This window comes from Chiroxiphia lanceolata, unplaced genomic scaffold (genome assembly GCF_009829145.1).
Source record: "Chiroxiphia lanceolata isolate bChiLan1 unplaced genomic scaffold, bChiLan1.pri scaffold_49_arrow_ctg1, whole genome shotgun sequence".
NCBI lineage: Eukaryota > Metazoa > Chordata > Aves > Passeriformes > Pipridae > Chiroxiphia > Chiroxiphia lanceolata.
Window position 1 is genome coordinate 247,228 of NW_022476524.1, and position 13,163 is coordinate 260,390.

General features: G+C 64.4%; 1 protein-coding gene across 6 annotated transcripts in view; it reads left to right on the forward strand.

Annotated features, from left to right (window-relative positions):
* Nucleotides 1-1,020: 1,020 nt before the first annotated feature.
* The window catches only part of WIZ (WIZ zinc finger), a 71,381-nt gene continuing 59,238 nt past the window's right edge, over nucleotides 1,021-13,163 (forward strand). For all 6 annotated transcript variants that reach the window (XM_032677312.1, XM_032677314.1, XM_032677315.1 and 3 more), the window contains exons 1-2: nucleotides 1,021-1,073; nucleotides 10,940-11,352. In XM_032677312.1, coding sequence (XP_032533203.1) covers nucleotides 11,022-11,352 — 331 coding nt within the window. In that variant the 5' untranslated portion in view covers nucleotides 1,021-1,073; nucleotides 10,940-11,021. The remainder of the gene's footprint in view (nucleotides 1,074-10,939; nucleotides 11,353-13,163) is intronic.

The following is a 13,163-nucleotide window of genomic DNA, read 5'->3' on the forward strand; positions in this document are numbered from 1 at the left end:
TGAACCCAACCCCAAACTGTCCCCAGGTCCCTGTGCCTGCCTGGGACACCTCAGGACCTGGGGCTGGGACAGGGGTGGGGTGACACAGCCATGGGGACACTTTGGGGACAATGACAGGGATGGCAGGGCCATGGGGACACTTTGGGGACAGCAGGGCCATGCGAGTCCTTTGGGACAGGGCCATGGGACCCCGGGGGACACCTCGGGGCCCTCAGGGACCTTTGGAACAGTGACAGACCCCGGGGGTCCCTTGGGGGACACGGGACTCTCTAGGGCAGTGACCGATCCTGGGGTCCCTCGGGTCCCCTCAGGGTCGGTGGCAACCCCGGGGGTCCCTCAGGGGTCTCTTTGGTGCAGTGACACCCCCGGGGGTCCCTCAGGGTCCCCCAGGATCCCTTCAGGGTCAATGACACCCCGAGGGTCCCCCCGGGTCGCCTCTTCCCCCCCTCCCCGACCTTCCCCTCACCCCCCAACATGGCGGCGCGGCCCCGCCGTCGCGCTGTGATGACGCGCCCCGCGCGCGCCGCTCCCGCCTCCCTCCGGGAAGGTCCGGCGCCTCCTTCCCCCCTCCCCGCCACACTCAACATGGCGGCGGCGACCCGCCATTGACGTCATCATCGCGCGCCGCGCGGGGCGGAGGGGCGGCGGCGGCGGCCGCCGGCGGGGCGGGCGCTGGGGGAGGGGGGGGAACGGGGCGGCCCCAACATGGCGGCGGCGGCGGCTCCGGGCTCCCCGCCGGGCCCCGCTTCCCCTCCCGCGCCCCCCCCGCCACCGGCACCCCCCCCGCCAGCCCCCCCCTCAAGATGTCGGCGGCGGGCGGGTCGCGCGCGGCGTGACGTAGTCAGGCCCCGCCGGCGGGAGGGGGGCGGGGGAGCGGCCGGAGCGGCGCAGGCGGCGGGAGCGGGGCCGGGGCCGGGGCCGGGCGGGGCCCCCGCGAGCCTCTTAAAGGGACCATGGCCCCGGCGGGGCGGCCCGGGCCGGGCGGGGGGCGGCGCGCTCCGCGCCGGCGGCGCTGCCGCTGAACGCGAGCGGGAGCGGGAACCCCGCGGGCGCGGCCCCGGGGGGCCGGTGAGGTGAGTTGGAGCGCGGGGGGGACGAGGGGGGGCGGGGGGGGCTCCGGGAATGGCGGAGCGGCGGGTGAGGTGGGCACGGGGGGAGCTGACACCCCCCGAAACCCCCCCGGAGCGGCCCCGTCCGGGGTGCTGAAATGAGGGGGGGGCCGCACGGGGGGTTTGGGGGGGGCGGGAGGGGTGTCGGGGGGGTCCGGGGGGGTCCGGGGGGGGAGGGCAGGGGGGTGTCCGGTGCGCAGGGGGTGGGGGGGGCTGTGGTGGAGGGGGGGACCGGGGGGGCCGGGGGGGGCTGGGAGGGGAGGGAGAGATGTCATGAGGGGGGTTCGGGGGTCCAGGTGGGGGGGTGGGGGTCTGTGAGGGGATCCGAGGATCCGGGGCAGGTGTGTGGGGGTCTGTGCCGAGGACAGGGGGGTCTGTGAGGGGATCCGAGGGTCTGGAGCAGGTGGGGGGGGTCTGTGAGGGGACCCAGTGACCTGGGGCAGGTGTGGGGGGTCTGTACCGAGGGCAGGGGGGTCTGTGAGGGGACCCGGGGGTCTGAGGCAGGTGGGGGAAGAAGGTCTGTGCCTGAGGCAGGGGGGTCTGTGAGGGGATCTGGTGGTCGGGGCAGGTGGGGGGGGGGGTCTGTACCGAGGACAGGGGGGTCCGTGAGGGGACGCAGGTACCTGGGGCAGGTGTGGGGGGGTCTGTACCGAGGACAGGGGGGTCTGTGAGGGGATCTGAGGGTCTGGAGCAGGTGAGGGGTCTGTGACGAGGACAGGGGGGTCTGTGAGGGGATCTGAGGGTCTGGGGCAGGTGTGTGGGGGGGTCTGTACCGAGAACAGGGGGGTCTGTGAGGGGATCTGAGGGTCTGGAGCAGGTGAGGGGTCTGTACCGAGGAGGGGTCCCGAGGGTCTGGAGCAGGTGGGGGGGGGACAGTGAGGGGATCCAAGGATGGGGGGGGGCTCTGTGAGGGGACCGGGGGGTCCAGGGCAGGTGTGGGGGGGTCTGTACCGAGGACAGGGGGGTCTGTGAGGGGTCCTGGAGGTCTGGGGCGGGTGGGGGGGCCTGTGAGGGGATCTGAGGGTCTGGGGCAGGTGGAGGGGGGGTCTGTACCGAGGACAGGGGGGTCTGAGAGGGGACCTGGGTACCTGGGGCGGGGGGGGGGGTCTGTACCGTGGGCAGGGGCTTCTGTGAGGGGATCCGAGGGTCTGGGACAGGTATGGGGGAGTCTGTACCAAGGACAGGGGGATCTGTGAGGGGACCCGGGTACCTGGAGCACGTGAGGGGTCTGTGAGCGGTCCCGAGGGTCCGGGACAGGTGGGGGGGGGGACAGTGAGGGGATCCAGGGATGCAGGAGGGGGTCTGTGAGGGGACCCGGGGGTCTGTGAGGGGACCCGGGAGTCTGGGGCAGGTGGAGGGGGGTCTGTACCGTGGGCAGGGGGTTCTGTGAGGGGATCCGAGGGTCTGGGGCAGGTGGAGGGGTTCTGTACTGAGGAGGGGTCACAGGAGTCTGGGTTGGCAGGGGGGGTCTGTGAGGGGACCTGGAGATCTGGGACAGGTGGGGGGGGTCTGTACCGAGGACAGGGGGGGTCTGTGAGAGCTCTCGAGGGTCCAGGGCAGGTGAGGGAGGGTCTGTGCTGAGCAGGAGACCCGGGACTCTGGGTGGGCAGGGGGGGGTCTGTGAGGGGACCCTGGTTGGTGTAGGTGGGCAGGGGAGTCTGTGAGGGGACCCTGGTTGGTGTAGGTGGGCAGGGGGGGTCTGTGAGGGGACCCTGGTTGGTGTAGGTGGGCAGGGGGGGGTCTGTGAGGGGACCCTGGTTGGTGTAGGTGGGCAGGGGGGGGTCTGTGAGGGGACCCTGGTTGGTGTAGGTGGGCAGGGGAGTCTGTGAGGGGACCCTGGTTGGTGTAGGTGGGCAGGGGGGGGTCTGTGAGGGGACCCTGGTTGGTGTAGGTGGGCAGGGGGGGGGGGTCTGTGAGGGGACCCTGGTTGGTGTAGGTGGGCAGGGGGGGGTCTGAGGGGACCCTGGTTGATGTAGGTGGGCAGGGGGGGTCTGTGAGGGGACCCTGGTTGGTGTAGGTGGGCGGGGGGGGGGTCTGTGAGGGGACCCTGGTTGGTGTAGGTGGGCAGGGGGGGTCTGTGAGGGGATCCTGGTTGGTGTAGATGTGCAGGGGGGGTCTGTGAGGGGACCCTGGTTGGTGTAGGTGGGCGGGGGGGGGTCTGTGAGGGGACCCTGGTTGGTGTAGGTGGGCAGGGGGGGTCTGTGAGGGGATCCTGGTTGGTGTAGATGTGCAGGGGGGGTCTGTGAGGGGACCCTGGTTGGTGTAGGTGGGCAGGGGGGGTCTGAGGGGACCCTGGTTGATGTAGGTGGGCAGGGGGGGTCTGTGAGGGGATCCTGGTTGATGTAGGTGGGCAGGGGGGGTCTGTGAGGGGATCCTGGTTGGTGTAGATGTGCAGGGGGGGTCTGTGAGGGGACCCTGGTTGGTGTAGGTGGGCAGGGGGGGTCTGTGAGGGGACCCTGGTTGGTGTAGGTGGGCAGGGGGGGTCTGTGAGGGGATCCTGGTTGGTGTAGATGTGCAGGGGGGGTCTGTGAGGGGACCCTGGTTGGTGTAGGTGGGCGGGGGGGGGTCTGTGCTGAGGAGGGGACCCTGGTTGGTGTAGGTGGGCGGGGGGGTCTGTGAGAGGACCCTGGTTGGTGTAGATGTGCAGGGGGGGTCTGTGAGGGGACCCTGGTTGATATAGGTGGGCAGGGGGGGTCTGTGAGGGGACCCTGGTTGGTGTGGGTGGGCAGGGGGGGGTCTGTGAGGGGACCCTGGTTGGTGTAGGTGGGCAGGGGGGGGGTCTGTGCTGAGGAGGGGACCCAGGCTGGGGGTCAGGCATGGGGGGGGGATCTGCGAGGGGATCCAAGTGGGCACGGGGTGGTCTTTGAGGGTGTCCAGGTATCCGGGGGGGGTCTGTGTCCACGGCAGGACCTGGACTGGAGGTTAGTTGGGGGGGGGGGGTGTCTGAGGGTCTATAGGTGAGCAGGGGGATTGTGAGGAGATCCAGGTGGGCAGGAGGGTCTGTGAGGAGATCCAGGTGAGCAGGGGGGTCTGTGAGGGTATCCAGGTATCCAAGGGGGGGGGGTCTGTGTCCACAGCAGGACCTGGACTGTAGGGTCAGGCAGGGAGGGATCTCTGTGGGTCCCCAGGTGAGCAGGGGGGTCTGTGAGGAGATCCAGGGGGGTCTGTGTCCATGGTAGGACATGGACTGGGGGTCTGACAGGGGGGGTCTCTGAGAGTCCCCCGGTGAGCAGGGGGATCTGTGAGGAGATCCAGGTATCCAGGGGGGTCTGTGAGGAGATCCAGGTGTCCGGGGGGGTCTGTGAGGAGATCCAGTTGAGCAGGGGGGTCTGTGAGGAGATCCAGGTGTCCAGGGGGGGTCTGTGAGGAGATCCAAGTATCCGGGGGGGGGTCTGTGTCCAGAAGGAGACCCTGCCCAGGGGGCAGGGAAGGGTCTGCACAGGGAGCAGATACCGGGTGGGAGCACCGGGATTCCCAATTCCAGGCAGTGCCGGATTTCCCCCCCCCGAGCTGGGCAGGGGCCGGGGGGGGGACCGGGACTGACCCAACCCTGCACTGCCCCTTCCCCTCGGCGCTGCCCCTTCCCCTCGATGCTACCCCTTCCCCTCGATGCTGCCCCTTCCCCTCGGTGCTTCCCCTTCCCCTCGGTGCTTCCCCTTCCCCTCGGTGCTTCCCCTTCCCCTCGGTGCTGCCCCTTCCCCTCAGTACTGACCCTTCCCCTCGGCGCTGCCCCTTCCCCTCAGTACTGACCCTTCCCCTCGGTGCTTCCCCTTCCCCTCGGTGCTGCCCCTTCCCCTCGGTGCTTCCCCTTCCCCTCGGTGCTGCCCCTTCCCCTCGGCGCTGCCCCTTCCTCTCGGCGCTGACCCTTCCCCTCGGCGCTTCCCCTTCCCCTCGGTGCTGCCCCTTCCCCTCGGTGCTGCCCCTTCCCCTCGACGCTGCCCCTTCCCCTCAGTACTGACCCTTCCCCTCGGCGCTGCCCCTTCCCCTCGATGCTACCCCTTCCCCTCGGTGCTTCCCCTTCCCCTCGGTGCTTCCCCTTCCCCTCGGTGCTACCCCTTCCCCTCGACGCTGCCCCTTCCCCTCAGTACTGACCCTTCCCCTCGGCGCTGCCCCTTCCCCTCAGTACTGACCCTTCCCCTCAGTGCTGGCCCTTCCCCTCGGCGCTGCCCCTTCCCCTCGGCGCTGCCCCTTCCCCTCAGTGCTGCCCCTTCCCCTCAGTGCTGCCCCTTCCCCTTCGGCGCTGCCCCTTCCCCTCGGCGCTGCCCCTTCCCCTCGGCGCTGCCCGTGCCGGGTGCCCTCGGGAGGTGCCGACCGTGCCAAGCTCGTTACCGGGGTCAAAGGAGCATCCGGTGACCTCGGAATGTGTGCCGGGAGCTTTAATCCCCCTCCGAGCGGGGCCGGGGGGTCTCACCCCGTGCTGGGCTTGGCGGTGCCGGCGGGTTCGGGGTGGTTTCCCCTTCCCAAGCAGCTCCGGGGTGGGAGCAGGTCGGAGCCCACCGGTGCTGCTGCTGCTCGAGGCAGCTTTGGGATCATGCTGGAGCTGCTTGGAGCAGCTTTGGGATCATCCCAGCAGGGCTCAGCTCTGCTTGGAGCAGCTTTGGGATCATTCTGGAGCCGCTTGGAGCAGCTTTGGGATCATCCCAGCAGAGCTCAGCTCTGCTTGGAGCAGCTTTGGGATCATTCTGACCCTTTGGAGCAGCTTTGGGATCATCCCAGCAGGGCTCAGCTCTGCTTGGAGCAGCTTTGGGATCATTCTGACCCTTTGGAGCAGCTTTGGGCTCATTCTGACCCTTTGGAGCAGCTTTGGGATCATCCCAGCAGGGCTCAGCTCTGCTTGGAGCAGCTTTGGGCTCATCCTGACCCTTTGGAGCAGCTTTGGGATCATCCCAGCAGCTCTGTTTGGGGCAGCTTTGGGCTCATCCTGACCCCTTGGAGCAGCTTTGGGCTCATCCTGACCCCTTGGAGCAGCTTTGGGCTCATCCTGACCCCTTGGAGCAGCTTTGGGATCATCCCAGCAGGGCTCAGCTCTGTTTGGGGCAGCTTTGGGCTCATCCTGACCCCTTGGAGCAGCTTTGGGCTCATCCTGACCCCTTGGAGCAGCTTTGGGCTCGTCCTGACCCCTTGGAGCAGCTTTGGGCTTATTCAGGAGCTGCTTGGAGCAACTTTGGACTCATCTTGGCACCTTGGAGCAGCTTTGGGCTCGTCCTGAAGCCGCTTGGAGCAACTCTTGGTTCATCCCAGCACGGCTCAGATCCACTTGGAGCAGCTTTGGACTCATCTTGGCACATTTGGATCAGCTTTGGGCTCATCCTGGAGCCTCTTGGAGCAGCTTTGGGCTCATCCCAACACAACTCAACTCCACTTGGAGCAGCTTTGGGCTCATCCTGGAGCCCCTTGGATCAGCTTGGGACTCATCCCAACACGGCTCAGCTCTGCTTGGAGCAGCTTTGGGCTCGTCCTGACCCCCTGGAGCAGCTTTGGGCTCATCCAGGAGCCAGTTGGATCAGTCTGGGACTCATCCTGGCACATTTGGAGCAGCTCTTGGCTCATCCTGGCACATTTGGAGCAGCTCTTGGCTCATCCTGGCACATTTGGAGCAGCTCTTGGCTCACCCCAGCACAGCTCCTCGCTGGAATTCCCTGCTCCTTTAAAGGAAAACGTACCCAGAGTGTCTCTGCTGGACACCAACGATCCCACAGTGGAATTCCCTGAGGATCCCAGCAGGAATCCCAGCGCCACCCAACTCCTGGATCCCGACAAAACCCCTCCTTGGTGCAGGATTTGCCGGCTCATCGGAGCAGAACGGGAAGAGCTCCCTGGGAGATGCATCCATTGCTCCTTCTGGCTCTGGGATGGGGGGAAAAAAGCCACTTTTTGGCTAAGTGAGGCCGTTAACACCGGGGAGGAATGTCAAGGAATGTCAAGGATCGTTGGGGGCTTCCCTGTGGAAGGAGAATCATCTGGGAACGTCTTGGACCTTTCTTTGTGGCCTGGCATGGAGTGGGAACACCCAGCACCGTCCTCCCGTGCCTTGGCTCTGCTCTGCCCCAGGAGGAAGGAGAAACCACGCGGGGGAAAAGGTGGAAAAACCACGCGGGGAAGGAGAAAACGTGTGGGAAAATCCCGGATTGTGCCCGGGTTGAGCCCGCTGGGAGCGCGTGGGATGCCCCGAGCCCGGCCCAGAGTGGGATGAGGTGATTCCATGATTCCATCCTCCTCCACGGCCCCCCTGCTCTGCCAGTCAGGGAAAAACACCTCGGGGGGGGAGGGGAGGGGGGAGAAAACCGAGCCTGTCCCATCCTGGAATGCCGGGAGCGTCCGGGACCTTGGGAACGTGGCCGTGACCTGGCGTGGAGGAGGAGAATTCCATGGGGCTCCACAGGAGCCAGGGGAGGAGTGAAACCACACGGGAGGGAGGGGGGAAAAACACATGGATGGGGCCCGGCCTTGAGGTGGGAGAGTGTGGGATCCTTGGCCATGACCTGGCGAGGAGGAGGAGGAGGGAATTCCAGCGGCGTTCGCCTCCACTGGGTTTTGTGTTTCTCCCAGGAAGGGGAAAATATCCACGCAGGGAGAGGACGTGGCCGCAGCCCGTGTGGGGAGCGTGGCAGAGCCGGCGCGGGACGGGAAAACGGCGTCGTTCCGTGGCGTGGATCTGCTCGGATGTGGATTTATCCCAGGGAAAAACATCCGGGGCTGTGGCCTGGCGGACTCGAGCGTGCCAGGCCGGGCATGGAGGGGGAAAACCCAGAGGTGTTTTGCACTGTGGGTCTGCTCTTCCGTGGGTTCTTTTCCAGGAGGAAAAAGGAACGTGCAGGGATAAAAACCCTCGTTTGAAGTGTGTCCGAATCGAGCGCGTGGTGGATGCGCCGGAATCCCCCTCGGAGCATTCCCAACCTGGAATGCTTGGCTGGGACTGGGCCCACAGAGGGAAAAACCCAAAGATGTTTTGCACTGCGTGTCTCCTCTTCCGTGGGTTTTTTCCCGGGAGGAAAAAGGAACACAGGGGGGGAAAAAAAAAAAACCCCGTGGTTGAAGTGTGTCGGAATTGGGCGTGTCATCGGCGTGCTGGAGCCCTGGGAGAGCATTCCTGACCTGGAATGCTTGGTCCTGATGGAGCACCAAGGGGGAAAAATGGGCACCGACCTCCTGCATCGCTGGAAAACCAGGAAAAAGTGCAGCTGGAGCCTTGTGGATTGTGGTGGATCCCACGGGCTTGGCCACGAACCTCCCCCGGAACCGGGAAGCACCCGGCGCTGCTCTGCTCTCCTGAGGGTGGTTCTGCTCTTCCAGCGAGGACAAAAACAAGCCCCTCGGGGAAAAATGGACACCTCCAAAGCCTTTGGACACTCGCAGGGTCACCCAGTGCAGGAATTCCCTGGGGAAAGGCCCCTTCCTGCCGGTCCCGGGGAAGGCAGCGATTGATTGTCCCCACTTAACCGGTTTAGCATTTAAATCGTCCCAATCCCGCGCCCGATGGGCTGGGGGGAAGGGTTTCCTCACTCCTGCTCCCACCCCGGCAGCGAGCAGAGCTTGGGGAAGAGCTTGGGAAGCGCTCGGGAAGCGAGTGGAGTTTGGGGAAAGGTGTTTAAACTTCACGGTGAGCCCTCGTGAGGCGGGAGAGAAAAGGGGAAACCTCCCCTCTTTTACCTCCCCGGTGACCTCCCAAACCCCCCCAGGGGGTTTTGGGGGGAGGACTGTTGGTTCTTAGGGAGCCTGGCTGATGGATTAATCCGTGTTTTGGGAAGGGTTGGAGGGAGAACTTCGGCAGTTTGGGTTCGGGCGGGGCCGCGGCAGCGACGGGCGGGTTTGGGGGCTCGGTTGGGTGACACCAACCCCGATGCCGCGGGGTACCAAGAGGGATTTGGGGTCATTCCCAGCGTCTCGGCACGGGGTTGGGTGGGCAGAGGTTTGCAGGTCAGTGGTTTGATGCCGGGAGAACAGGCAGCAGCTCCCGGCGGGATTTGGGATTTGGGATTCCCACCCGGAGTCAGCTCGGATCGAACCCCACGGATTTTTGGACACAAACCCAGTTGGTGGGTTTTCCACCCAGCTCAGGGTTGGGATGTGACTGCACCTGCACCCCGGGTTTCCCTGCCCGTTCCCTGGCACCGTGGATGAGCCACCGTGGCACCAGGTGGGAAAAGAGGGAATTCCGTCCGTTCCAACGGGATTTTAAGCCGGATGCGGGTTAAAGGTGACGCCACAATCCGCTGTTTCCTCCAATAATCCGGCACGGGGAGAGCAGGTGGCTCCATCCCGCCGGAACATCCCTCGTCCCAGCCCACCAGCGCCGAGCCGGCGCGCTGGCAAAGCCCTGAACACACCCAGATTTTGGGGATTTGCTCCCTGAAAACCTCCCGTGGATTTGGGGAAGCATCGACCTGGTGCCGCTCGTTGGGATGAGAGAATCCCGCCGGCCTCGGGGGCCGGTTCGGGACGACGCCGGCGGAACATCCCTAAAAACCGAGGCCGGTTTTGGAGCAGCTGGAATTAAAACCTGCGGGAGGAAACACCCCCCCGGCACGTGGAGCCGACGGGGCTTTATTTTATTTACCAGAATTCCCGTTGGAATTCCCTGTGATCCACCCAAACCCACGGCGGCTCCCCGGGGAGCTCCCGAGGCGGGAGAGATTTTGGGCTGGGAGGGATTTTGGGGTTTGTTCTCCTGCCTCGGCCCCGGGGCAGGGAATCATCTTGAGCCAGCTGGAATAATTCCCTCTTCATTTGCATCCGTACCTTGAAGGTATTTATAGGCTCTTCTCTGCCTTCTCCTTCCTCGCCCGGGTAAATTTAGCTCCTTCTTCGCTCCCTCCTGTGCCTTTATCCTCCCAGGAGCTGATAAGCCTCGGCTTTTTAGCGCCTCTTTCCTCTTATTTTTCCCTTCTCCTCCTCCCCGGGTCGGGATCCAACCCGCCCTTCTCCAGGATCCTCCTTTATTCCTCCTCGTGGTTTCAATTCTCACGTTTTAATTCTCACCCTTGAACGGCCACGCCGGGCGGGGGAAGGTGTTTGGGGTGACGGCTCGTTTTTGGGGGCATCCAACACCTGTACCTGGTTGCCCCTCCCGAGGGTCTCCAGACCCTCCAAGGCTTTCCCGGGACGAAGGTCGGATCCTCTTCGGTTCCTCCGGGGAGAAGGATGCGGGGGCAGCGTCCCCAAAATCCTCCCCCCTGCCCCAATTCTGGGGGCAACCGCCCTGATTTTGGGGGCAGCCGCCCTGATTTTGGGGGCAGCTGCCCTGATTTTGGGGGCAATCACCCTGATTTTGGGGGCAGCCACCCTGATTTTGGGGGCAATCACCCTGATTTTGGGGGCAACTGCCCTGATTTTGGGGGCAATCGCCCTGATTTTGGGGGCAGCCACCCTGATTTTGGGGGCAGCTGCCCTGATTTTTGGGGGCAGCCACCCTGATTTTGGGGGCAATCGCCCTGATTTTGGGGCGGCCTGTGGCAGAGCAGAGCTCCCGGGGTGGCTTTTCCCAGGATTGAAGTTTTTTTGGGATAAACGATCAACTTGAGGGCGACTGGGGTGTGGCGGGGGACGGAGGGGGTGTTCCCTCAGCTAATCCTGGGGTGAAGGAGGTGGGCAATGCTTTGTACCGGGGAGAGGTGGCACCTTTTGGGGTCCTGGGACCCCGGCAGGGACCTGGCACCGCCTCAACTGCCGGTGGCACCGGTTTGTGCCGGCGGAGAGCGATGGGACAGACAGAGGGACACCGGCAGCGTTGGGTGTCCCGGCACGGGCAGAACAGTGACGGTTCCTCCTCCGCCTCACCCAAACCCAACCCCTTTGCTCACCTTGTCCTCTCCTCTCTCCTCTTCCCGCAGGTTTTGCCGGTCCTTGGCCGCCAACCCCCCCGAGTGCCGGCGCCGCGTTCTGTTCCGGGCGAGCCAGCACAGCCGGCGAGGGATGGAGAGAGCTGTCCCCGATTTCTCAGAGCGCCAAGGAGATGGAGGCAGAGCCCTCTTGATGCCCCCCGAGCCCGGCCACGAGACCTTCCCTGCCCCCCAAGGCGAGGAGCGAAGAGCCGCTTTCCTCCAGGATGCCAAGAAAACCCCGGAGACCCCGACCCTGTCCGGGACGGAGACGGAGCTGGAGGAGGACGCGTTTTACTCCGCGGGGGAGCTGCCGACCATGAGCAGGGAGGGGAAGGGACCCCCCGGTGTGGAGGACCCCGACTTCTTCTCCTCCCTGTCCCGGCAGGAGCCCGATGTCGCCCTGGAAGCGCACGACGTGGCCGGTGAGTGCCCGCTCGGCGCCGTCGGGGCGGCTTCGGGAATTCGGGGTCGTCTCTGGGTCGCGCGCGGCCGGTGACGCTCGGGCCGGTTCCGTTCGTTTTCCTGGTGGTTGGACCGGGTTTGAGACAGGTGTTGGTTCTCCCGGTGATGACGTTGGTTCTCTTGACAATGGTGTTGGTTCTCTTGGCGTTGGTGTTCCCCAAATCCCGGCGGGAACCGCGGCGCGGTGAGGAACGCGCGGGTTGGACGGATCCAGTTGGAATGGAAAACGGATTGGAGAGGCACGTGAGGGTGCAATGACAGGCTGACGTCCCCGTGTCACCGTCCCTGTGTCGCTGTCCCTGTGCCGTTGTGCCACCACCCGGCTTTGGCACCGCGAACAGGCACAAAACCCATTGGTGGGTCAAACCCGTGGCTTTTTGGAGACCCCTCGTCCCCCCCAGACCAGTGTTGGGACCCCAAACCTCCAAAAGCTCTTGGATGAGCCAGAAGGTCTTCGTGGAATGGTTTGGGTTAGAAGGGACCTAAAAGGTCATCCAGTGCTGTGGGCAGGGACGTCTCCCCCTCAGGGAGGTTCCCAACTCTGGGTTGCTCTTGGACACTGCCGGGAATGGGACATCCACAGCTTCCCTGGGCAGCCTGGCCCAGTGTCTCACCACCCTCACAAAACGTTTCCTCATCACATCCCACCCAAATCTTCCCTCTTTTAGGCCGAAACCATTGGCCCTTGTCCTGGTGGAAAGTCTTCTCCATCTTCCCTGTCAACCCCCTTTAGGCCACAGGAGGTTCTTCCCAGAGCCTGGGACAACCCACCAGCCTTTCCTCCTGGGAGAGGCGGATCCAGCTCTTGGATCATCTCTGTGGATCCAGCTCTTGGATCATCTCTGGACTCTGCCGGGCCCTTCTCCAGGGACCTCTCTCTGTGCCCAATTTGGGATTCCGGGATCGCCCCGACCTGGGTTGGGCCTCGTTGAGTTCCATGAGGTCCCACCCAGGAGTCACACTGGGGTTGGCCTTGGTTGAGGTGTCGGCTCCATTTGGTGTCAACCAAAAACTCACTGTGGGTGGGTTTGGTGCCCGTTGGTGTTGAAGGGCTGTGGATGGGTTTGGTGCCCATTGGTGTGGAGATGTTGAAGGGCTGTGGGTGCCCGTTGGTGCCCGTTGGTGTTGAAGGGCTGTGGATGGGTTTGGTGCCCGTTGGTGTGGAGATGTTGAAGGGCTGTGGGTGGGTTTGGTGCCCATTGGTGTTGAAGGGCTGTGGGTGGGTTCAGTGCCCGTTGGTGTGGAGATGTTGAGGGGCTGTGGGTGGGTTTGGTGCCCGTTGGTGTTGAAGGGCTGTGGGTGGGTTTGGTGCCCGTTGGTGTGGAGATGTTGAGGGGCTGTGGGTGGGTTTGGTGCCCATTGGTGTGGAGATGTTGAGGGGCTGTGGGTGGGTTTGGTGCCCACTGGTGTGGAGATGTTGAAGGACTGTGCGTGGGTTTGGTGCCCGTTGGTGTGGAGATGTTGAAGGACTGTGGGTGGGTTTGGTGCCCGTTGGTGTGGAGATGTTGAAGGGCTGTGGAAAGTTTTGGGAGCCCAGTTTGATCTGGAGAGTTTTGGGAGCCTGGGGGGATGTGGAGAGTTTTGGGATCCCAGTTTGATCTGGAGAGTTTTGGGATCCCAGGGAAAGATCTGGAGAGTTTTGGGAGCCCAGGGAGATGTGGAGAGTTTTGGGATCCCAGGCAGAGCTGGAGAGTTTTGGGATCCCAGTTTGATCTGGAGAGTTTTTGGAGCCCAGAGAGATGTGGAGAGTTTTGGGAGCTTAGTTTGATCT